Genomic DNA, 23,461 nt, shown 5'->3' on the forward strand with positions numbered 1-23,461 from the left:
ATAACCATTTTTACTAATTCGTTTGTCTTTGCAGTTTCTTTATGCACAAAACTGTAAATATTCACATATATACTTATTCCTCTTCTCCTTTTTTTAAATAAAAAGTCATATGCCATCTTTGCTGCTCTGCACCCGCTTTTCCCACTTAACATATCCTGTACATAGAGAGCATCTTCACTCACCACATTGTGGATCGTTTCCGGACTTTGCTACTACAAACAGTGCCACAGTGAATACGCTTTTGTATTTGTCATTTCGTACCTTCAGAGGAGTGTCCCTGAGATATGTCCCAGGAATAGAAGTGCTAGCCTACAGGGTGAATGCATCTGTAATTGTGATAGATTTTGTCCGATTCCCTCATAAAGGTTCTACTGTTTGCCCACCCATCATCAGTGAATGAGAGTTTCTATTTCCTGTAGTTTTACCACAAGTGTATTTGTCAAACTTTTATAGACTTTATACCAATTTCGTGGATGAGAAATGACCTCTCAGTTCCAGGATTTGTATTTAGGGGACGTTTGTGTGTCTTTTTCTGTGAACTGCCAATTCATGTCCTTTGCCTCTTTTTCTTTTGGATCTTGATATTTTTCCATGATTTTTAGGACATCTTAAGAAGTTAGGGAGCTTAGTCTGGGACATGAGTTACAAATATTTGCTACAGTTTATTTGTTTCATTTTGTTTTGTTCTTTACTTTGCTTATGGTGAATTGGGGTGATGGTTGACGTGTTCTATTTCACCATACAGAAATTCTTTACTTTTATATAGAAAAATTCATCAGTCTCTTCTTTTCTGGCTGGTGTATTTGAATTGAAATTAGCCCCTCGCCACGCCAAGGTCATAAGGATGCATGGCAAGTAGAGTGAATAGGGCTCCCCTGTCAATGTCTCCTTAGCCTCAAAGATGGTGAAAGCAATACATTCCTGTATAAACGTAATTCAGATTATCCAGGAGCTGTGTTCCCTCCTCCAAGCTCCATGACCTATGAGTATACTAAGTATACCAGGGTTCCCTTTCAGGGAAGACACCTGTTTCTTCATCATTTTTGTGTCTTTCAAATCTAATACCAGCCTGGCATAGAGAACATGTTTAATGAATTTTTTGGTAACAGAATTGGACTTGAGTCCTGATGATCTGAGTTCCTATTTAGTCACTCTCCCCTCTCTGCTGTGGAGTCATGAGCAATTGATTCAGCTTCTCAGAGCCTCATTGTCCCCATCTATACAGTGAGGATAATAAGATCTAATAAGACCAGTGTAACAGTGTGGATTAAAGGAACAGTGTAGCTGAAAACACTTTATCAACAATGAGGTGCTGTCCTAATGTACACTATTATTATTATTGTATATTATGCTATCACTGAGAGCACAATACATACTAAAGGTATTACCTTTAATGTGCCACTTACATATTGATCAAAATATTGATCAAAAGCTTTGGGGAGGGGCACCCGGCTGGCTCAGTTGGTGGAACATGTGACTCTTGATCTCTCTGGGTTTTGAGTTCAAGCCCCACGTTGGGTGCAGACATTACTTAAAAGTAAAACCTTTGGAAGAAAAAAAGCTTTGGGGAAATAAAATCTTATTTTTCCAATCTTTTTGAGAAAGTGTAATGTGCTATAAATATTTTGATATGTAGTGATTCTAACGTCTTACATCATTTCCATCTACAGCTAATAAGAGACATGGTTAATGTCTGTGAAACTAATCTGTCCAGACCCAACCCACCTTCTCTTGCCAAATACCGAGCTTTGAGATGCAAAATTGAGCATGTTGAACAGAACACTGAAGAATTTTTCAGAGTTAGAAAAGAGGTTTTACAGAATAATCACAGGTATGCATAAAGGAAATGTCTTAGGATCTGTTATTATGTAATACTATTTCAGATTCTGTTAAAAAGCTACTGTCCAGGGGTGCCTAGGTGGCCCAGACCCTTGATTTTTGCTTAGGTCATGATCTCATGGCTCCTGAGTTCAAGCCCCCTGCAGCTGGGTTCCACACTGAGAGGGCGGAGCCTGCTTAAGATTCTCTCTTTCTCCCTCTCCCCACCCCCCACATGCATGCGGGCATGCTCTCTCTCAAAAAAAAAAAAGCTACTCTCCACAATGACCGGTATGATTTAATCCTCTATAACAAGGTAACTATATTGTGATGACAAATTTCTTTCTTCAGTGTTTATAATATAACTTGGGACAGTATTCTATGCTTGAAAACTCTCCCCATTCACTCGGAGTTCAAGCTTACCTAATCTTGCTGAGAATTAAATTTAAAAATTTTAAATCACAAGGCTTATTTGTGTTTTGAAGGGTGTTATATAGGAAAACCCATTTATATTAAGATTTTATTTTATTTTTTTATATATATATGAAATTTATTGACAAATTGGTTTCCATACAACACCCAGTGCTCATCCCAAAAGGTGCCCTCTTCAGTACCCCTCACCCACCCTCTCCTCCCTCCCACCCCCCATCAACCCTCAGTTTGTTCTCAGTTTTTAACAGTCTCTTATGCTTTGGCTCTCTTATATTAAGATTTTAAAATGCAGCTGTGTGCATGGTAGTTTCTAAGACGCCCACTCAATGGCATGAAAACACTCAGTTGAAAATCTGGAAAACATGGCCAGAGATATGGCACCCCTAACCGTCAGTCACATCCGTTATCTGTTTCCTCACTGATGGTGAGACTCCCTGTTTCTTGTGCTCACGTGTGTTCTACAAGCCAGGACAGCAGCAGGAGCAACAGGAGGCTGGATCAGCCTCTCAGACCAGCCTTCACTGGGTGTTAGTTTCCTCTGAGAGCCTGGACCCAGTTTCAAGGTTCAGAAACTAATTTGATGGATTATTCTTAAGGGTGGGACTGACTTCCATTGGATTGGTCACTCAGCCCACTAATGTAACTTCCCAGCACTCCTCTGCCTGAAGACTTTCTTCTGGGTGTTTCTGGCATCTCAGCTCTCATTAGGTACAATGGGCCAGGTTAGCCTTAATCAGCCTCACACACTGCTTGGAGCCAAACCACGGGGGCCATTTGTTACATTTTTAGGAATTTTGTGAGCTGAATACCATTAGTAACTTGACATCGGCTGTGGTGGGAGGATTTATACCATAGAAACCAGCAAATGCCACAAATCGGGGTCCTGTGTGGGTTTTGCCTATTGCTTTGAGAACTGGTTTTCCGGCAGCTAGCTGGAAGCACCCCCCTTATGGACTAATTCAGACCTGTCTAAAACGGTGTTCTGCCTTCCTTGATCAGTTGCCCTCAAATGCCATTACTAGCATTACTTCACACCCACCAAGATGGCTGTATTTTTTTTTTTTTTGAGAAAATGAAAATATGGGTAATTACAGTGTTAGTGAGGATGCGGGGAAATTGGAACTCCCATAAAATGGTGCAGCCGCTGTTTGGCGGTTCCTCAACAAATTCAGCACAGAATTACTGTCTGCCCCAGCGATTCCAGTCCTCGTTAGATACCCCAAAGAAGTGGAAACAAGTACTCAAACAGATACGGATACATGAATGTTCATAGCAGCGCTATTCACAAAAGCCCAACGGTGGAAACAACCCAAATGTCCATCAGTGGTTGAAAGGATTAGCAAAACGTGGTATGTACACATAATGGAATGTTAATCGCCAAAAATGAGTGAGGTACTAATACATGTTACAAGATGGGTGAGTCTCAAAAGCATTATGCTACGTGAAAGAAGCCAGACATGAAAGACCACATATTGTATGATTTCGTGTATGTGCAATATCTGGAAGAGACAAGTCGAATCCATGGAGACAGAAAGCAGATTGCCAGGCTCCAGGAGAGGGAAGAATGGGGACCGACTGCTAAATGGGCATGGGCTGTTCTTCTGGAGTGCTGAAATGTTTAAGTAGAAGCGGTGGCTGCACATTTTAATATGCTAATTATTACGGAACGGTATACTTCAAAAGGGTTAGTTTTGTGTTATGTGACTTTTACATCAGTTAAAAAAATCCTTTCCTTTAGATCTTTTCCAGATTTTGCTTTTATATATAATCAAATAACTTTTACTTCTTTTGATTTGACTTTTGACCCACCCCTAGATATCTGCTAGGATCTAATACTAAATTAGAAACTACTAACAATGAAGGCAGAATCAGGAGGGGAGTGACTGACTTTCTCCAGGGAGTCAAAGAGAAGGAAGAGCCATGTCTTCAAGCCCTGGGGAGGGGGGTGCAGTTCAGTCATCTAATGTAACTCAAGCCCTTAGAGATCTCACCTCGCACCCTGGTGATGTCATACAACAAAAGTGGACCTCTCTGTGTGGAGAGATTCTGCTGCTGTTAAGAAGCACAAGTAGAAGCGGCAGAAGAAGAAGGAAAAGAATAAGCAGAAGCAGGAAAAGGAGAAGAAGATTTTCTCCATTTCATTTCACTAATGATGATTTTTTCATATTCATTTTTTCTAGTTACAAAATTCATGTTCTTTGCTGAAAGTTTAGACAATGTGTGAAAACATGAAGAAAATTAAAGATCACCCAAAATCTCACCACCCAGAGATAACCCAGAGATAACATGACCACTGTTAACATTTTGGTGTAGAATAAATATATCCCAAATTGAATTATTGATTCTTCTCCTCACCTAGCGGTGTGTTGGTAAGCCAGCTCTCTGAAATAAAAGTCCTGACTTGTAACGACTGCTGATTTCTGTGGTATAAAAATGCTCCCACCATAGCTAATCTCAGGCTACCAATGTGACACCAAGAAACATGGAGTTGGGAAGACATACTGGATAGACTCTCCTATCCTCTCCACCCCACAACTCCATCCCTCCGTAGTCCCCCAGTCTTTCCCCATGCCTCCCCATCTAGTCACCCACCCAGAGCCATTGTCAACTGTCCCTCATCCCCACATCTCCATTCCTGTCACTTCTGCCTCCAAAATGTCTGTAATCCATTGGCTTCTTTCGTTCACACTGCTGCCACCTTCAGTCCAGACACCGTTGTCTCATCTCCTTCCTGACGTTCTTCCCACTCCTGCCGCATCCAATTAATTTTCCCATAACAACCAGTTAAGTCTTAGAATACACACTGTATTATGCCATGTTGCAGTAAATGTCACCTTCAAGGATAGGCCTTTCTTGACTATCCCGTCTCTGAACCTGGTAGAGTAGAACTTAAAATCAGTTATTTGTTAACTTTTCATTTTTGTCTCGCCATTAGGATGTAAGCCCCGTGAAGCCAGAGACCATGCTATCTCACTTCTAGTGCCTGGCAGAACACTCAGCACAGAGTGTATTTGTGAATGATTGAGTGCAATGAATTCAAGCTATTTATTCTATATGTTATATATTTGAAAAACTTTGGGATCATACCATGCATAAAGTTTTGTAACCTATTTTTAAAATTCATTTTACAACAAGTCTTACTTCATATACTTATTTATTTTTTAAGAGTGTGATTTTTTTTTAATGGCTACATAGTATTTGCAAGAAATGTAATGTTGTGACTCACAGAATCCATTCCATAATAATGGACGTTTGGGCTGTTTTGGGTTTTCTCCTGCTAATAATGATTTTTTATTTTACTTTTGATTGTACAGTCTCAAGATTTTTCTTCTGCTTTTTACAGTACAGGTCCAGTAGACATCTTGCAGATATTTAGAGTTGGCAGAGTGAATGAAGCCACAGAGTTTTTGAGCCGGCTTGGCAATGTGAAGTCCTTACTGCATGGATCTCCCGTACAAAGCTTTGTAGGGATCCTGTCCCGGTAAGAGGACACCATCTTTATTTTCCAAATGTTTCAGCCTCACGAACATGAAGTGTTTTACCCTTTTTCATACCTTTTTTATACCCTACCTGGGTTTCTTCAGTTAAAACCAGCTTATTGCATTCCAGAGAAAACTGAGCCCTTTAAATTATAATTAAATATAATTTATTTATTATTATATGTATTTTAAAGTGTAGTACATGGGTATGAATTGCTTCTTGAAGACAGTATCATATGAAGAAAGGAGATTCTCTATTTCATGGCTCTTCTGTGTGTCTAATTTGGGAATGTCCAATACTTAAAGAGAAGGGTCTAGAAATTAGAGTACCTAGATGCTATGAGTTATCTATTCAAAACATAACTCTAATTTCTGTTTGCTTTGAATAATCACTTAATATTAGAGCCAAACTGCACTCACAGAGAGCAGGGGAGAATATGATTACATCTGGGTCCTTAACTAAATACCTAAGAGGAAACATAAAAGGAAATATACAGGATACATCTAGAAAAAACGTTCAACTGCTGTTGAAGGGCCCAAAAGACACTTACATTAATCGGAAGGATGCCAAGTTTCCTTAAATTAACCTATAAATTTAGAGCTATCACAATAAAACAAGATGTTTTTTTAAGAAATAAAAAGCTGATTATACTGCACATATTTTTTTAAATTTGACTTTGCCAGAGTAATTTTGAAAAAGAAGATTAATGAGGAAGAATTAACCAGACACTAAAAACATGTTATAAAACTGTGTTAATTAAAACAGTGAGGTGTGCCCAAAAAGATGATTCTACAGAATAAAGAATCCAAAAGTAAATGCAAAAACATAGAGGGTTTAGTACACGATAAAAGTAGCTTTTATTTCTGTGGAAGAAAGATAATTTCTTCAATACTATGTATTGGGACACATTAGTACCTGGAAAAATACAAAGTTGGATCCTTACCTCATTCCTCACACGTAGATAAACTCCACATGGAACAAAGATTGAAAAATGAAAATATAAAGGTACTAATTGAAAAATAGGACAGTTTTTTTAATAACCTTTAAGTAGGACTAAAACCCAAAAACCACTTTACAAAGGTAATTACATTTCATAACACAAAATTCAAACTGGAGATGTTCATGTAATAAACGCAGAAGTCTCCCTTTACCCACCTTCTCAAAAACAACAGGGTTTAACTTTGATTGCAGAGAGTTCTTAGCAATGCTAGAAGGCCTGCAGGATATGTGTAAGTTCTTGAGCCAGGGAGAAACGCAGTCAGCATTGGGCCTAAACATGGTTCTGCTGAGTGCTCGACCTTGGCGGGTTAGAGTCAGAGCCCTGACCCAAGGCAGGAAGAATGGCCAGCACCTCCAGGCTGGTCAAGACAGGGATGAGAAACTGACCATAGATTGGTACATGTGAATAGCACCTAGAAATCCTTCTGTGAGATTACTTTGAAATACATTTTTCTTTTCATTTCATGCTCTTTATTTGTCTTTTTATTTATTTTTTTTTTTATTTTAAATTTTTTTTTTTCAACGTTTATTTATTTTGGGGACAGAGAGAGACAGAGCATGAACGGGGGAGGGGCAGAGAGAGAGGGAGACACAGAATCGGAAACAGGCTCCAGGCTCTGAGCCATCAGCCCAGAGCCCGACGCGGGGCTCGAACTCACAGACCGCGAGATCGTGACCTGGCTGAAGTCGGACGCTCAGCCGACTGCGCCACCCAGGCGCCCCTCTTTATTTGTCTTTTTAATTGGTGTCTTTTTTCCAGCTTTATTAAGGTGTGATTGACAAATGATAATTGTATATATTTAGGTTGTACAAGGGGATTTTTTTAAATGCATAACATGATGATTTCATGTACATGTATATTGTGAAATGATTATCACAATCAAGTTAACACATCCATCACTTCATATAGTTATCTTTTTTTCTTGTGGTCAGAACATAAGGTCTACTCTTAGCAAAGATAATTTATTTTTATTCTTTATCTTAGAACTGAAAGTTTATACTCTTTAGCCAACAACTCCCCATTTTTCCCAACCCCCACCTCCTAGAAACCACCATTCTGCACTCTGGTTCTGAGTTCGACTTTTCTAGATTCCACATATACGTGAGGTTATGCAGTATTTATCTTTCTGTGTCTGGCTTATTTCACTTAGCATAATGTCCTCCTTGAATAGCACCTGTCTTTGCTAGAATTATGACCCTATAATTAAAAATACCCTTTCTTTTAGTAAATCATTTTAATGTCCTTTTCTTTTTAGTGGGTTGCTTTTACCCAAAGTAGTTGAAGATCGTGGCACAAAGAGAACAGACACTGGAAATCTTGGGAGTGGGATATATTTCAGCGATTCACTCAGGTTAGTATATTACATATACTATACATGATGTCTTAACCATGTTACTCACACCCATCACCAAGGATTTATACCCAAGTAGTTGCTATGTGGTTTCCTCCATCTTTCCTTTGTAAGGGATTTCTCATCCAAGAAACATATCGGTGAAAGAAACCAGTTTTCTCAGTATACCATAGAAATATGTCTTTTGTGGTGGATATTTGGGAAAATTTTATTTTAAATCACCTTGATTTTACTATCCTGAGAGTCTTTACATATATTTACCTGCTTAATCCTTACAACAACCCTCTTAGGTCAGTTCTATTATTATCTCATATCACAGATGAGAACACTGAGGGACAGTGAGGGTATCTTGCCCAAGATCACATAGCATTTTGTCTTTCTCCAGGACCAGTGATCTTAACTTCTATAGCACATGACCTCTCATATGCTTATACACATTATATACACAACTTATCATTTACACAACTTAAGTTGTGTCTTATCTATTGTAAATGAACTCTGTGTATAGAATAATATTTCATCTTCAATATCCTTGTTAATATTTAAATCTATCCCCACAATAGCCACAGGGTATTAAACACCTGCCCTGTGCAAGGCACCGGACTAAGTGCTTCACGTACATTGTCTATAAACCTCACAGGTGGTATTGTGACATCATTTCGTGACAAGGAAACAGATTGATGGAGGTTAAGTAATTTGCATAAAGTCACAGAGCTAGTTAAATGATGGAGCCTGGGTTCAGGCCAGGCCAGGATAATTACTTATCCAGGATATTTCAGGGATTCCTATGGAAACCCGTAAGAAAAAAATAACTCAAAAAGCAAATGGACAAAAGACATGAGTAGGAACCTCCCATCCAAGTACTAACCAGGCCCGACCCTGCTTAGCTTCCGAGATCAGACGAGATCGGGCGTGTTCAGGGTGGTATGGCCGTAGACAAGACATAAGTAGGAACCTAATAGAAGAGGAAACACATGGACAATGTCATTTGAAAAGGTTACTAATCAATAATATGCAAATTCATCTATCATATACCATTTAATACCTATCAGCAAAAAAAAAAAAAAAAAAAGCAACAACTCTAGGTGTTGGTAAGTCTCTAGAACAGTCTGAACTCTCAGACACTGTCAATAAACTGATAAGCCCTCTTGAGGAAATGTTGGCATCATCTGCTGTAGTTGAAGAGCATAATTAATGGTGTGACTTAGGAATCCTATAGATTGGACTAGGAACCAGGAAGCAGCGGTTCTCAATCCTGGCTACACATTCAAATCACCTGGAGATTTTATTTTTATCTTTTTATGTTTTTTATTTGAAGGACTTTCTTTTAAAGTTTTCATTCAAATTCCAGCCAGTTAACACAGCGTGATGTTTGTTTCAGGTGTACAGGTTAGTGATCCAACATGTCTGTGCAACACCCAGTTCTCATCACAAGTGCCCTCCTTAATCCCCATCACCTATTTCACCCATCGCCCCACCCACCTCCCCACCTGGAGGAGCTTTTAAACACCACTGGTGCTGATTTCACCCCAGATCAGTCAGATCAGGATGTCTAGGGGTGAGGTTTTTAAGCTCCCCGGATGATTCAGCCTGAGTTGAGAATCACTTCCCTAGTGGGTCTACATAGACCAGGAGACATGTACACAGATGGCTAAGAAAACTGTAAGATCACTGGAAATGATGCAGATGTCCAATAAGAGTGGAATGGATCCAAAAATTTTGGTGTCGGCCTACATGGAGTCCTATATGGCAGTTGAGACACGTGTACTACAGCTACACGTGCCAAATGGAGGAGTCTTAGGAAGGTAACGTGGAGCAAATAATTGCTCTATGATTCTATATGTATAGAGTTTGAAAACAAGCAAAACTAAGCATACTGTTGAGGGACACATGTCTATGCATCAATACTGTAAAAGAAAGAAAAAATAATATACACATAAACACAAGATGGCGATCAGATTACCCTCTGGGTGGCAGGGAAGGTAATGCCACAGGGCAACGTAGAAATATTGATGATGTTCTTTTCCGTTTTTTTGTTGTTGTTGTTGTTTTCAGTGTTTATTTATTGTTGAGAGACAGCGGGCACACGTGCATACATTTGCAGAACAGGGGGAGAGAGAGAGAGAGACAGTGGATCCAAAGCTAGCTCATGCTGACAGCAGAGAGACCGATGCAGAGCTTGAACTCACTAACCATGAGATCATGACCTGAGCCAAGGTTGGGTGCTTAACCAACTGAGGCACCCAGGCGCTCCTGTTCTTTTCTGTTTCTTAAACTTGGCAGGAGCTATGTGGTTGTCTGTCTTATCATTGTTCTTGAAACTTAACACTTATGGTATAAATGCTCTTTCCTCTGTACAAATCTTTCAAAGTAAAACTTTTTTAGATGTTAAGTTTTTTTTTTTTTTTAACAAATTGGGATTCCGTTGAATTTAACCAAGTTGAAGTCCTTGGTGACTTTGGGACTTTGGACAGAGTGGTTTCAGTTGAGCCAAACTGCAACAGGCTGAAGGGTGATGGGCAAGCAAGCAGATAGAGGCAGCCATTGAGAAAGGTGGGGGATGGAGAGGGAGGAAGCGGAGGTAAAGTCAAGGGTCACAGGCTCAGCAGTCACAGGGAAACAAGTTTTAGGAGAAATGGGGGAAATTGATTATTTTCTTTAAGGGGACAGGTCTTGGGGCACCTGGAAAGCACAGTCGGTAGAGCACACGACTCTTGATCTCTGGGTTGAAAGTTCGAGCCCTGCGCTGGGTGTAGAGATTACTTAAAAATAAAGTATTGTTAATATATAAAAAAATTTTTTAAATAAAAGGGAGTAAGTCTTAGGGAGCTTGGGTGGCTCAGTCAGCTGGGTGTCTGACTCTTGATTTCTGCTTGGGTCATGATCTCGCAGTCGTGGGATTGAGCCCCATGTTGGGCTCCCCACTGAGCGTGGAGCTTGTGGGGACTCTCTCTCCCTCACCCTCTGCCCCTCCCCACTTGTGCATGTGCGTGCTCTCGATCTCTCCCTCTCAAAAAAAGAGGGGGAAGTCAAGTCTTAGAGGGGATAGAACAAAGGGTCTTCAGGCAACACTTTTATATTTGGGTCTTGATATTTGGAAAAATAAAGATATGTCCCAAAAATGTTGCTTCCAAAGGTGTCCTAGCCTATGCTCCTTAATAACAAGAGTTGCTTTTTTTTTTTAAGTTTATTTATTTAAGAGAGAGAGTGAGCATGGGAGGGCAGAGAGAAAAGTTGCTTTTTTTAAAGCTGCTGAGTCCTGAAGAAAGTCAAAACAAAATCTCTCATTTAGATGTTGTTTGAAGTTTTGTTTCTCCATCTGGATTCAGAAGGCTTTGTGAGAATACCAGTGCTGTCTTTCCCTTTGACCAGTTCTTACTTACCTGGTATTTCATGTTCTCTCTGAGCTTCAGTGCACAGAAGTAATCTGCTCTTTCTTAACTAATAAGATGGGGGGTTTTCCTTATCTTTCGTCACTTTGGTGTTTGCTGTACCAAAATGTGTGTGTTTTAGTAGTTAATAAAGATTTGAGACAACAGGGGAATGCATCCATCCCTGAAAGAAAGTACTTTGAACTACCTGCACAACAGAAAGGCAACATCTGAAACAAGTGAATAATAAAGTTCTAAACTGACCCTTCAGAGATATTTTAATAGCAGTAAAATCTGGAACATCCTGCCAGCAAAGTCGTTGAGACAATATTTCACATATAGAGATGGATAATGGGTACTAAAATATTATTGCCATGTGACCGTAAGTCACAAACACGTACTTCCTTTCCCTTGCAGTACGGGTATTAAGTACTCCCACCCGGGAGAGACCGATGGCACCAGGCTCCTGGCTGTCTGTGACGTAGCCCTTGGAAAGTGTGCGGACTTACACAGAAAAGACTTCTCCTTGTCGGAAGCACCACCAGGTTATGACAGTGTCCATGGGGTTCGAGCAACAGCCACTGTCACCACGGACTTCGAGGTATTTATTTCAAGAAACAAGCAGAGAGCTCCTGTTTTTATTGAATATGCTTAAGTTTAAATAATTATTGCATATTTATGGCTGCCTGAATTCAATATTTTCTAAATTAGCAAACCTGCTTTTCTGAAAACATTTGCCAATAAAGGATTTGTCCCCATACCTATTAATTTCTGTTGGTTCTAGGATGATGAATTTGTTGTGTATAAAACCAATCAGATTAAATTGAAATATATCATTAAATTTTGCCTACCCGGAGATGAAATAAAGGACTTTCATCCTTGTAATACTACTGAATTAGAAGAATCCAGACCTGAGTTCTCAAATTTTTCAAAGGTTGAAGGTAAGACAATTTTCTTGAATGCTGTTTTATGTGATATTTATAGAACTCAAACATTTTATTCTTAGAGGAATTTATGTTCATGTTCAGTAACTGTATCTGGGAACTCATACATAAATATTCTATTTCCTTTTTTACTTTGTAGAAGTAAAAACCAGGATACTTGAGAGAGGTTAGGTGTTCTCAAAATTACATCTTACTCTGTTAACATACCGCGTTGAACTCTCACACCTGCAGACGGCCAGGGCCACAAACCCACTGAAGCAATTTAAGATGCCAAGTGCAAGAAGTGTCAGGGGGTTGGTGGAGTAGACAAGAGACACAGCTTTAGAACCAGGAAGCCCAGGTTCTAGTGTCGACTTGCTGATTACTAGGCTGTGCAATATGGGACAAGCTGCATAACCCTCTGCAGCCTCAGCTTTTCCGTGTTGAGTATGAGATCAGTATCTGCCTCAGGCGAAGGCACCCCCCAAGGCTGTAATGTGCAGCTTTGTAGCAATACATGAGAGGATGGGAGCTTCTCAGAAAATCAGAAGCCCACACTATTTATAACATTTATTATAGCGTTGTCAAAACACACTAACATTTTCAACTGTGATCCAATTATTTTTTATCAGAAATGTATGACTTCACATATAAGCAAATGACTCCTGTTTTCTGTCCTAGAGCCGTTAAATTAAATATCTGGCAAGAGAGTATATATTTACATATCTAACTATATGTGTATTCTTGTACCACCTGGTATAGAAGGGGAACTTTTTTTTTTCATATGCTATATTAGAACTTTGATTTAGGGGCGCCTGGGTGGCGCAGTCGGTTAGGCGTCCGACTTCAGCCAGGTCACGATCTCGCGGTCCGTGAGTTCGTGCCCCGCGTCGGGCTCTGGGCTGATGGCTCAGAGCCTGGAGCCTGTTTCCGATTCTGTGTCTCCCTCTCTCTCTGCCCCTCCCCCGTTCATGCTCTGTCTCTCTCTGTCTCAAAAATAAATAAAACGTTAAAAAAAAAAATTTAAAATAAAAAAAAAAAAAAGAACTTTGATTTAGCGGGGCACCTGGGTGGCTCAGTCGGTTAAGCGTCTGACTTCGGCTCAGGTCGTGATCTCCTAGTCTGTGAGCTCAAGCCCAATGTCAGGCTCTGTGCTGACAGCTCAGAGCCTGGAGCCTGCTTCAGATTCTGTGTCTCCCTCTCCCTCTGCCCCTCCCCTGCTTTTATTTTATTAAAAATATATTTTTTTTAAGTTTGATTCAGTGTTCCTTGGGTTGAATGTCTAAGCAGTCTCATATTGGCCTTACATGCTTCTGTGGCACAATAAATGGTAGTGACCAATCAAAATTGCAGGCCAAGGAATGCATTATCTAGATTCATGCATAAACTACACTTATTTAAATAGTCTTAAGACTTTTGTGTGCTTGTGTATGTGTTTAAATGTATGTCTTTCAAGTAATTGCATGATTCTAAATTTTCAAGATGACTCCTCGGAATCTGTAGATTAAAAAGTTAATGTGTCTGTTATAAATGCTGCCCCCATTTTTCTCATATGAGTTCACTTACTTTACAGAATTGACTACTGAAAATCATAAAATGCTACTTGCCCATTTTTCCTGAAATATACTGTATGAAGGGGGAAGGGAAAGAAATAAAGATTAAGATAACAAAGATAGTGCAGGGATGGTATTAAAGCTAACATTATAATTTTTAATATGTAGATTATCAGTTACAAGATGCCAAACCTTTCGGCAACATCAAGTCTGGCCTTCAGGATTTCTCTGGCAATTCAGTTCCTCTTGAGGAGGTTCACATCAAAGGAAGAATAATAGACTTTGTAGCCCAGGTATGTCTTTGTGGGTTTATGATACTTTAAATGGATATGAGTCATAAATGACAATTTGATTATAGTTGCATGAATTAAAATGTGCATTTCTTTTTCTTTCATGTTTGTTTATTTATTTTGAGACAGAGAGAGAGAGAGACTTGTACAAGTGAAGGAGGGGCAGAGAGAGAGGGAGAGATGCCCAAGCAGGCTCCACGCTGAGCCCCAACACAGGGCTCGATCTCACAACTGTGAGATCATGACCTGAGCTGAAATCAAAAGCCAGAGGCTCAATGAACTGAGCCACCCAGGCACCCTGAAATGTGCATTTCTAAAATTCGTTTATTCATTGAGTACCTACTACATACCGACTGTTCCAGGCTCTAGGCATGCAGCAAGGAACAAAAGAAAAACTCTGCCCTGATGAAGCATACATTTTATTGGGGGATAGGCAGTAAACATTGTAAATAAACAGAGTGCATCATATGTAGATGGTGGTAGGTGCTAAAGAAGAAAGTCTAAGCAGGGGGAGCTGCAGGGGGGATGGGAGCCTCAGGAAGGGTGGGAGCCACAGGGAGGGTGGGAGCCTGGTTGGGGGGGGAGGTGGGAGCCGCACAGTATGGGGGGTTTGAACTTGTAAGTAGGATGGCCAAGAAGGCCTCACTGAGGTGACACCTGAGTACAGCCATGTAGGAAGTACGGGACTAGGTACGTGACCCGACCCCAGCAGCCCTCCTTCCAAAGCCCCCAGTGGAGCTGAGCCCAACTAACACAGCCTGCCTTCCGCTCGCACAGAGCAGCAGGGCCCTGTGCTCCTCACCCTTGCTAAAACAGCCAGCAACATCATTGCTGAGTCGGCTGTGGACTCCCATGGCGGGGAGTAGCAGGAGGACGTGGGCCCGCCAAGGCAGTATGGTGCCTGCCTGCCTGGGCTGGGCAGCAGCCTGGACCACAGCAAGAGGCTGTCACACTGCGCCCACCCCCAGCCAGTGCACCACCTCCCCCCCAGCCCTCCCACCACCTCCCCCCTAGCCCTCCCACCAACTGCCCCCCATCCAGCCCACCACCTCCCCCCCAGCCAACCCACCACCTCCCCCCAGCCCTCCCACCACCTCCCCCCAGCCAGCCCACCAGTGCCAGCCAGCAAGCCCTCCCCACCACTGCCCCTACCCCAGCCCTCCCACCACCTTCCCCCGCCCTCCCACCACCTCCCCCCAGCCAGCCCACCAGTGCCAGCCAGCAAGCCCTCCCCACCACTGCCCCTACCCCAGCCCTCCCACCACCTCCCCCCAGCCCTCCCACCACCTCCCTCCCAGCCAGCCCACCACCTCCCCCTAGCCCTCCCACCACCACCCTCCCAGCCAGCCCACCACCTCCCCCCAGTTCTCCAACCACCTCCCCCCCAGCCCTCCCACCACCTCCCCCCTAGCCCTCCCACTACCTGCCCCTCATCCAGCCCACCACCTCCCCCCAGCCAGCCCACCACCTCCCCCCAGCCCTCCCACCACCTCCCCCCAGCCCTCCCACCACCTCCCTCCCAGCCAGCCCACCACCTCCCCCTAGCCCTCCCACCACCACCCTCCCAGCCAGCCCACCACCTCCCCCCAGTTCTCCAACCACCTCCCCCCCAGCCCTCCCACCACCTCCCCCCTAGCCCTCCCACTACCTGCCCCTCATCCAGCCCACCACCTCCCCCCAGCCAGCCCACCACCTCCCCCCAGCCCTCCCACCACCTCCCCCCAGCCCTCCCACCACCTGCCCCCCATCCAGCCCTCCCACCACCTGCCCCCCATCCAGCCCAGCCCACCACCTCCCCCCCAGCCAGCCCACCACCTCCCCCTAGCCCTCCCACCACCTCCCCCCCATCCAGCCCACCACCTCCCCCCAGCCCTCCCTCCACCTCCCCCCTCAGCCCTCCCACCACCTCCCCCCTCAGCCCTCCCACAACCTCCCCCCAGCCAGCCCACCACCTCCCCCCTAGCCAGCCCACCACCTCCCCCCAGCCCTCCCAAGACCTCCCCCCCAGCCCTCCCACCACCTCACCCCTAGCCAGCCCACCACCTCCCTCCCAGCCAGCCCACCACCTCCCCCCCATCCAGCCTACCACCTCCCCCCAGTTCTCCCACCACCTCCCCCCAGCCAGCCCACCAGTGCCAGCCAGCAAGCCCTCCCCACCACTGACCCCACCCCCAGCCCTCCCACCACGTTCCCCCAGCCCTCCCACCACCTCCCTCCCAGCCAGCCCACCACCTCGCCCCTAGCCCTCCCACCACCTGCCCCACATCCAGCCCACCACCTCCCCCCCAGCCAGCCCACCACCTCCCCCCTAGCCCTCCCACCACCTGCCCCCCATCCAGCCTATCACCTCCCCCCCAGCCAGCCCACCACCTCCCCCCAGCCCTCCCACGACCTCCCCCCCAGCCAGCTCACCACCTCCTCCCAGCCATCCCACCACCTCCCTCCCAGCCAGCCCACCACCTCCCCCCAGTTCTCCCACCACCTCCCCCCCAGCCCTCCCACCACCTCCCCCCTAGCCGTCCCACCACCTGCCCCCAATCCAGCCCACCACCTCCCCCCAGCCCTCCCACCACCTCCCCCCTCAGCCCTCCCACCACCTCCCCCCAGCCAGCCCACCACCTCCCCCCCAGCCCTTCCACCACCTCCCTCCCAGCCAGCCCACCACCTCCCCCCCAGCCCTCCCACCACCTCCCCCCCAGCCAGCCCACCACCTCCTCCCAGCCCGCCCACCACCTCCCCCCAGCCCTCCCACCACCTCCCCCCCAGCCAGCCCACTACCTCCCCCCAGTTCTCCCACCACCTCCCCCCCAGCCAGCCCACCACCTCCCCCCAGCCCTCCCACCACCTCCCCCCCATCCAGCCCACCACCTCCCCCCAGCCCTCCCACCACCTCCCCCCAGCCCTCCCACCACCTCCTCCCCAGTCAGCCCACCACCTCCCCCCAGCCCTCCCACCACCCCCCCAGCCAGCCCACCACCTCCCCCCAGCCCTCCCACCACCTCCCCCCCAGCCAGCCCACCACCTCCCCCCAGCCCTCCCACCACCTCCCTCCCAGCCAGCCCACCACCTCCCCCCTAGCCCTCCCACCACCTCCCCCCCAGTTCTCCCACCACCTCCCCCCCAGCCAGCCCACCACCTCCCCCCAGCCCTCCCACCACCTCCCTCCCAGCCAGCCCACCACCTCCCCCCCAGCCCTCCCACCACCTTCCCCCAGCCCTCCCACCACCTTCCCCCAGCCCTCCCACCACCCCCCCAGCCCTCCCACCACCTGCCCCCCATCCAGCCCTCCCACCACCTGCCCCCCATCCAGCCCAGCCCACCACCTCCCCCCCAGCCAGCCCACCACCTCCCCCCCAGCCCTCCCACCACCTCCCCCCTAGCCCTCCCACCACCTGCCCCCCATCCAGCCCAGCCCACCACCTCCCTCCCAGCCAGCCCACCACCTCCCCCCCAGCCCTCCCACCACCTCCCCCCCAGCCAGCCTACCACCTCCCCCCAGTTCTCCCACCACCTCCCCCCCAGCCAGCCCACCACCTCCCCCCAGTTCTCCCACCACTCCCCCCCAGCCAGCCCACCACCTCCCCCCAGCCCTCCCACGACCTCCCCCCCAGCCAGCCCACCACCTCCTCCCAGCCCTCCCACCACCTCCCCCCAGCCAGCCCACCACCTCCTCCCAGCCCTCCCACCACCTCCCCCCCAGCCAGCCCACCACCTCCCCCCCAGCCCTCCCACCACTCCCCCCCAGCCAGCCCACCACCTCCCCCCAGCCCTCCCACCACCTCCCCCCCAGCCAGCCCACCACCTCCTCCCAGCCCTCCCACCACCTCCCTCCCAGCCAGCCCACCACCTCCCCCCTAGCCCTCCCACCACCTCCTCCCCAGTCAGCCCACCACCTCCTCCCAGCCTGCCCACCACCTCCCCCCAGCCCTCCTACCACCCCCCCCAGCCAGCCCACCACCTCCCCCCAGCCCTCCCACCACCTCCCCCCCAGCCAGCCCACCACCTCCCCCCAGCCAGCCCACCACCTCCCTCCCAGCCAGCCCACCACCTCCCCCCTAGCCCTCCCACCACCTCCCCCCTCAGCCCTCCCACCACCTTCCCCCAGCCCTCCCACCACCCCCCCCAGCCCTCCCACCACCTGCCCCCCATCCAGCCCACCATCTCCCTCCCAGCCAGCCCACCACCTCCCCCCCAGCCCTCCCACCACCTCCCCCCCAGCCAGCCTACCACCTCCCCCCAGTTCTCCCACCACCTCCCCCCCAGCCAGCCCACCACCTCCCCCCAGTTCTCCCACCACCTCCCCCCTAGCCAGCCTACCACCTCCCCCCATTTCTCCCACCACCTCCCCCCCAGCCAGCCCACCACCTCCCCCCAGCCCTCCCACCACCTCCCTCCCAGCCAGCCCACCACCTCCCCCCAGCCCTCCCACCACCTCCCCCCTAGCCCTCCCACCACCTGCCCCCCATCCAGCCCATCACCTCCCCCCCAGCCAGCCCACCACCTCCCCAGCCCTCCCACGACCTCCCCCCCAGCCAGCCCACCACCTCCTCCCAGCCAGCCCACCACCTCCCTCCCTGCCAGCCCTCCACCTCCCCCCCAGCCCGCCCACCACCTCCCCCCCAGCCCGCCCACCACCTCCCCCACAGCCAGCCCACCACCTCCCCCCTCAGCCCTCCCACCACCTCCCTCCCAGCCAGCCCACCACCTCCCCCCCAGCCCGCCCACCACCTCCCCCCAGCCAGCCCACCCCCCCCACAGCCCTCCCACCACCTCCCCCCAGCCAGCCCACCAGTGCCAGCCAGCAAGCCCTCCCCACCACTGCCCCCTCCCCCAGCCAGCCCACCACCTCCCCCCAGCCCTCCTACCAGTGCCAGCCAGCAAGCCCTCTCCTTCTCTGACCTGCAGCTCTCCAGGTAGCTGCTTATGAGTACAGGATACTTTCTCAGACCTGAGTGGACACAGAAGAGGAAGCAGGTGTGCAGTTTGGGATCCTGTGAAGAGAGGGATTCTTGGACAGCCCTTCTGCCCTGTGCACTCCATTTCCACCCTGCCTCCCCTGGCCCCCAGCCTCAGTGCAGCTCACACAGTACCCTGACCCCCTACTAATCGCAGAGAAGGGTGTGGAAGAGGAGAAGAGTGAGGTTGGAAGCCTGAGCAAGTGACAATGGAGCAGGGGAAGGAGAGCCACTTGGGACTGGCATTTAAAGCCCTGGGCTGGGATGGGGTGGGGGTCAAAAGGTTAGGGCCTGGTGGGTATTCACTGTCACTGGTAGAGGTACCACTTGTGAGGGTGATCCCTAGGGGAGTGTGGAACCCCCCCCCATTCTTACTGTTTCTCTTGGCTTCACTTTTGTCCCCCTCTCCCTGACTAGGTGCTCTAGTGCACCTCATTAGGGTTTGTGACCAGAGTTTGGATGAGTTTGAATTTGAATGAATTGAGTTTGTATTTCTAGCACCCAGGTTTTTACATGTTTGGGGTTTGGGGTTTTTTTAGGTTGTCATCCTTGATAAAGGAAGTGTATCCATCAAAAAGAAAAAAAGAAATAGGGAGCCAAACCATGTGAACATCTGGGTGTTGCTCATTCCAGGTAGAGGCAACAGCACGTGCAAGGGCCCTGTGGTGGGAGCAAGCCTGATATGGTCAGGGACATCAAGGAGGCCACTGTGGCTAGAGCAGAGTGGAAGGGGAAAGCATGGCAGCAGATTGGGTCAGAAAGGTGGTGTGGGGGTCAGCTCACGTCAGCATACAGGACAAGTTATTGTCCTTAATTCTGAGTAAAATGGAAGCCACTAGAAGATGTTTGGCAGAGGAGTGATATGATCTGACCTGTTTTATTAGGATCATACTAGCTGCCATGTTGAGAACAGTATGAAGAAGGTCGGTTAGGAGACATCTTAGGTCACGTGGTCTGGAAAACAGACTCCAGGTAAAAATTTGTTCTCAGGAAGCTTGTTGGGAAGTGCTCCTGTAAGAGAGTGAGGGAATCAGGACGTGGCAAAAGGAGACATTGAGCCGTGACACCTCTAGCATATGATGCATGTGAGTCCTCAGATGATCTCAGAGGGAGCTCCGAAGCTGGGATAGCCCCTCAGAGATATTCTGAATTGAGGCCGGGTGCCAAGCTTTGTGCTCACAGAGGCATCAGTCACTGGATGTGGCTGCCTGTGGAGAGGGGTCGTAATCTTGGGTGAGGCGGTCCACCTTTTGCTGAGTACCGTCTGGGGAAGGACTCAGCAGAGGACACTCCCAGCAGCCTTGGTCCTGAAAAGGACATCTGGGAGCATGTCATAGCACCAAACGTAGGTGACCATTCAAGCAATTCGTTCAAGGATGACGGTTAACAATGGGGGTGGGTAAGAAATGATTTGGTCTGGCAAAGGATTGAAGGTAGAACCAGTAAGATTTGCTGATGGACGTGAACACTAGAGAAAGTCGAGTGTCAAGAATGAGGCCAAGGTTCTTGTCCTGAGCAACTAGAAGGACTGATCACGTTTGCACGTACTGAAATGGGGAAGGTGGTAGGAGGGCAACTTGGGAGGATTATCAGGAAGCCACCCTCGGTCGTATCACACGAGACGCTGATGTCCAGATGGAAAAGCTGAGCAGCAAGTTGGGCATTTGAGTCTAGAGTGCAGGGAAAAGTTAATTCCCAGCGGAGTCATAACTGGGGGAGTTGCCAGCACTCAGGTTCTGTTTAAAGTCCTGTGTCCCCTTTAGATCACCAAGAGAATAGGTAGGGAGGGAAGACCAACAAGCCGTGGGTTGGGAGAGGAGGCTGGTCAGCAAAGGAGACAGAGAGGGAATGGCCAGTGAGACACCCGGGGGGCCTGGGTCTCCGGAAGGAATGATAATTCTGTCAAAGGCTGCTGACGGACCGGGTAGAGTCAAGGCCAAGACTTGACCTTTGGATTCAGCGATAAGGAGATCATCGACAATCTTGACAATTGCCTCTTTGATGGAGCAGTGGGTGTGAAAGCCTAATTAGAGTGAGTGCCGAAGAAAATGGGGGGAAAGAGGAGAGAAAATGAGACCGTGGCTGAAGAGAAGTGGAATCAGATTGGTTTCCTTTTTCTTTTAAGATGAGAGAAATCATGGCACGTGTGTGAGCCAGTGCACGAGAAAAACACTGATGATCCAGTAGAGGGAGTGTGAGATGTGTGTTCACACCCCCAAGCAGTAACTCAGTTCTGACACTGTCTGCCTGGAAATAGTGTCCAGTCCCACAGGTTAGTCCCGCAGGACTGCCCTCCTCCCCTGCTGTCACTTCAGAGGCTGGTCCCGGGTCCCACAGAGCCTGATGCGGGGCTCTAACTCAGGAATTGCGAGATCATGACCTGAGCCGAAGTCAGCCACTTAACTGACTGAGCCACCCAGGCGCCCCTCCAGAAGTCACCTCTCTAACATAAACTCGGATGTGGTGGAAAGGGGTTTGTTATGAATATGGAGATGCCCACATTGTTCTTCTCACTTGGGAGATGCTGAGGGCTGTGGGAGCTCTGTGGGAGAAACAGGCACGAAGACCGAATACGTATTTCTTGTTCTAAATCACAGTGGCACAGCGGGGAGTGGTACCCCTTCTGTAGCAGGGGCGAGGGGGAGAGGTAATGCTCAAGTGCCGTGCTGGGCCACAGCCAGAAGTTCACAGCTAGTGCCCCCAAGGTCATGGGACAGAAAGTCAAGCTCATGGGCACACATGCAGGTCGACTGCCAGTGTGCCGTGAAGGTTGTTTTCTAAGATTTGACCTCATCGTTGGCTCCTAACACTAAAGACTGCACTGAACGGCTATCAAGACCTCTTAGGAAGATACAAACATCTGAGTCTGGTATTGGGATATTCCTGTCTCTGCAGAGGGAAATCAGATTACCTGTCACGGTCACCTTAAACTGGGGAAATGGGTGTGGCGGGTGGAGCGGGTGTGCTGTGTGTGATATTCGTACTAGTTTGCATACATCTGATCATTGCCTTCCGTTCGCTCTGATCCAAACCCTCATCCCAGAGGCGGTTCAGGGAAATGTCATAGACTTTGTCTCTGTCCTGGTGTGGACTCCTCGTAAATGTTCTACTATATATTAATCTCTTTGGAGCCACGTAGGAGCTGTGACCCCATGGTTACCACTTCCTATGAGTCAGGCCCTGGATTGAGTTTTTCACAGGCTGTATTTAATTCTCCCCAAAACTCTGTGAGGTGGCCGCTGTGATTATGCCCATTGTTTAGATGAGGGATCTGATGTGCGGAGATGTTAACTGTATGATAAAGCACAGATTTCAACGCAGATCATTGTGACTCGCGAGGCCAGCCTCCTCAACCGGCGGTCTAGCGCAGAGAATCCGGAGTTCGAAAGACTTAGCTTCATATCCTCGCTCATTCTATTCTAGCTCTACGACCTTGAGGAAATTATTTAACTTCTTTGTGCCTCAGTTTCTTCATATGTAAAATTGTGAGGATTAAATATAATGAATGTAAAGTAGGGCATTTTTTCATAAGCAGTAGATACAAAACAAATGGTGATTATGTTAAAAGGAGAGTCATGTATACATTACTGTGGATTAGAAAACTTCTGCCATTTGATATTTTAAACCTGATGAAGATTTTTTCCATGGGGAAGTTTGCCCAAAAAATAACTCCTGATTTAGCAGTGAATTTTCCACTAATTTGTGATTAGACAGCCGGCCTGTAGGTTGACTTTGAATATCCAAACAGAGGCCCAAGAGCAGGGACTTGTATATTCATGGCTCACTTACTTGACTCTTAGAATGAGTTTAATGTTTTTAGTTTAGTAATAAAACTAAAATAGTAGTTTCATCTGAAGGAGGAAAATTAAGATGTCAAAAATTAGTACCACTGTATTTATTTCTCTTCTAAGACCTAGTAAAAATACTTTTATCATCATTATCAAGTATTCCTTGCTTTCTGAGTGCCCAGTCATACAATTACAGAGAGAGTGAAGCTGCCATAGGCCTAGCCCCTGGGAGCTCCCGTGCGAAGACAGACCTGCTGACTAGATGCAGGCAGGACATGCACAGAGTAGGATGAAAACATTAACCTAAACCAAAAGACAGTTAGACAGTGATCCTACCCATCAGTCACAGGCGGAGCGTAGGTGCCCTTGCGGGGGTTGGTAAAACTGGATATCCTAGAGACAGATGAAGAGAGTTCCATGCATGGGAGCGCGTGATAGCCTCCTGGTCAGCGATCTGCGTGACTCCCCTGCCGGGTGCTCTCTGACCTTCTACAATGGCT

The 23,461-nt window shown here is 47.6% G+C and overlaps 1 protein-coding gene across 1 annotated transcript in view; it reads left to right on the plus strand.

Moving 5' to 3' along the window:
- PARP4 (poly(ADP-ribose) polymerase family member 4) overlaps positions 1–23,461 on the plus strand; it is a 119,262-nt gene that overhangs the window by 21,453 nt on the left and 74,348 nt on the right. The window contains exons 10-15 of the mRNA XM_047068287.1: positions 1,671–1,831; positions 5,594–5,731; positions 7,986–8,081; positions 11,870–12,053; positions 12,237–12,393; positions 14,097–14,221. Coding sequence (XP_046924243.1) covers positions 1,671–1,831; positions 5,594–5,731; positions 7,986–8,081; positions 11,870–12,053; positions 12,237–12,393; positions 14,097–14,221 — 861 coding nt within the window. The remainder of the gene's footprint in view (positions 1–1,670; positions 1,832–5,593; positions 5,732–7,985; positions 8,082–11,869; positions 12,054–12,236; positions 12,394–14,096; positions 14,222–23,461) is intronic.

The sequence above is a fragment of the Lynx rufus genome, unplaced genomic scaffold (genome assembly GCF_022079265.1).
Source record: "Lynx rufus isolate CCGP_SWC_20201006 ecotype Redwood Valley unplaced genomic scaffold, mLynRuf1.p SCAF_1, whole genome shotgun sequence".
In the NCBI taxonomy this organism is placed as follows: Eukaryota; Metazoa; Chordata; class Mammalia; order Carnivora; family Felidae; genus Lynx; species Lynx rufus.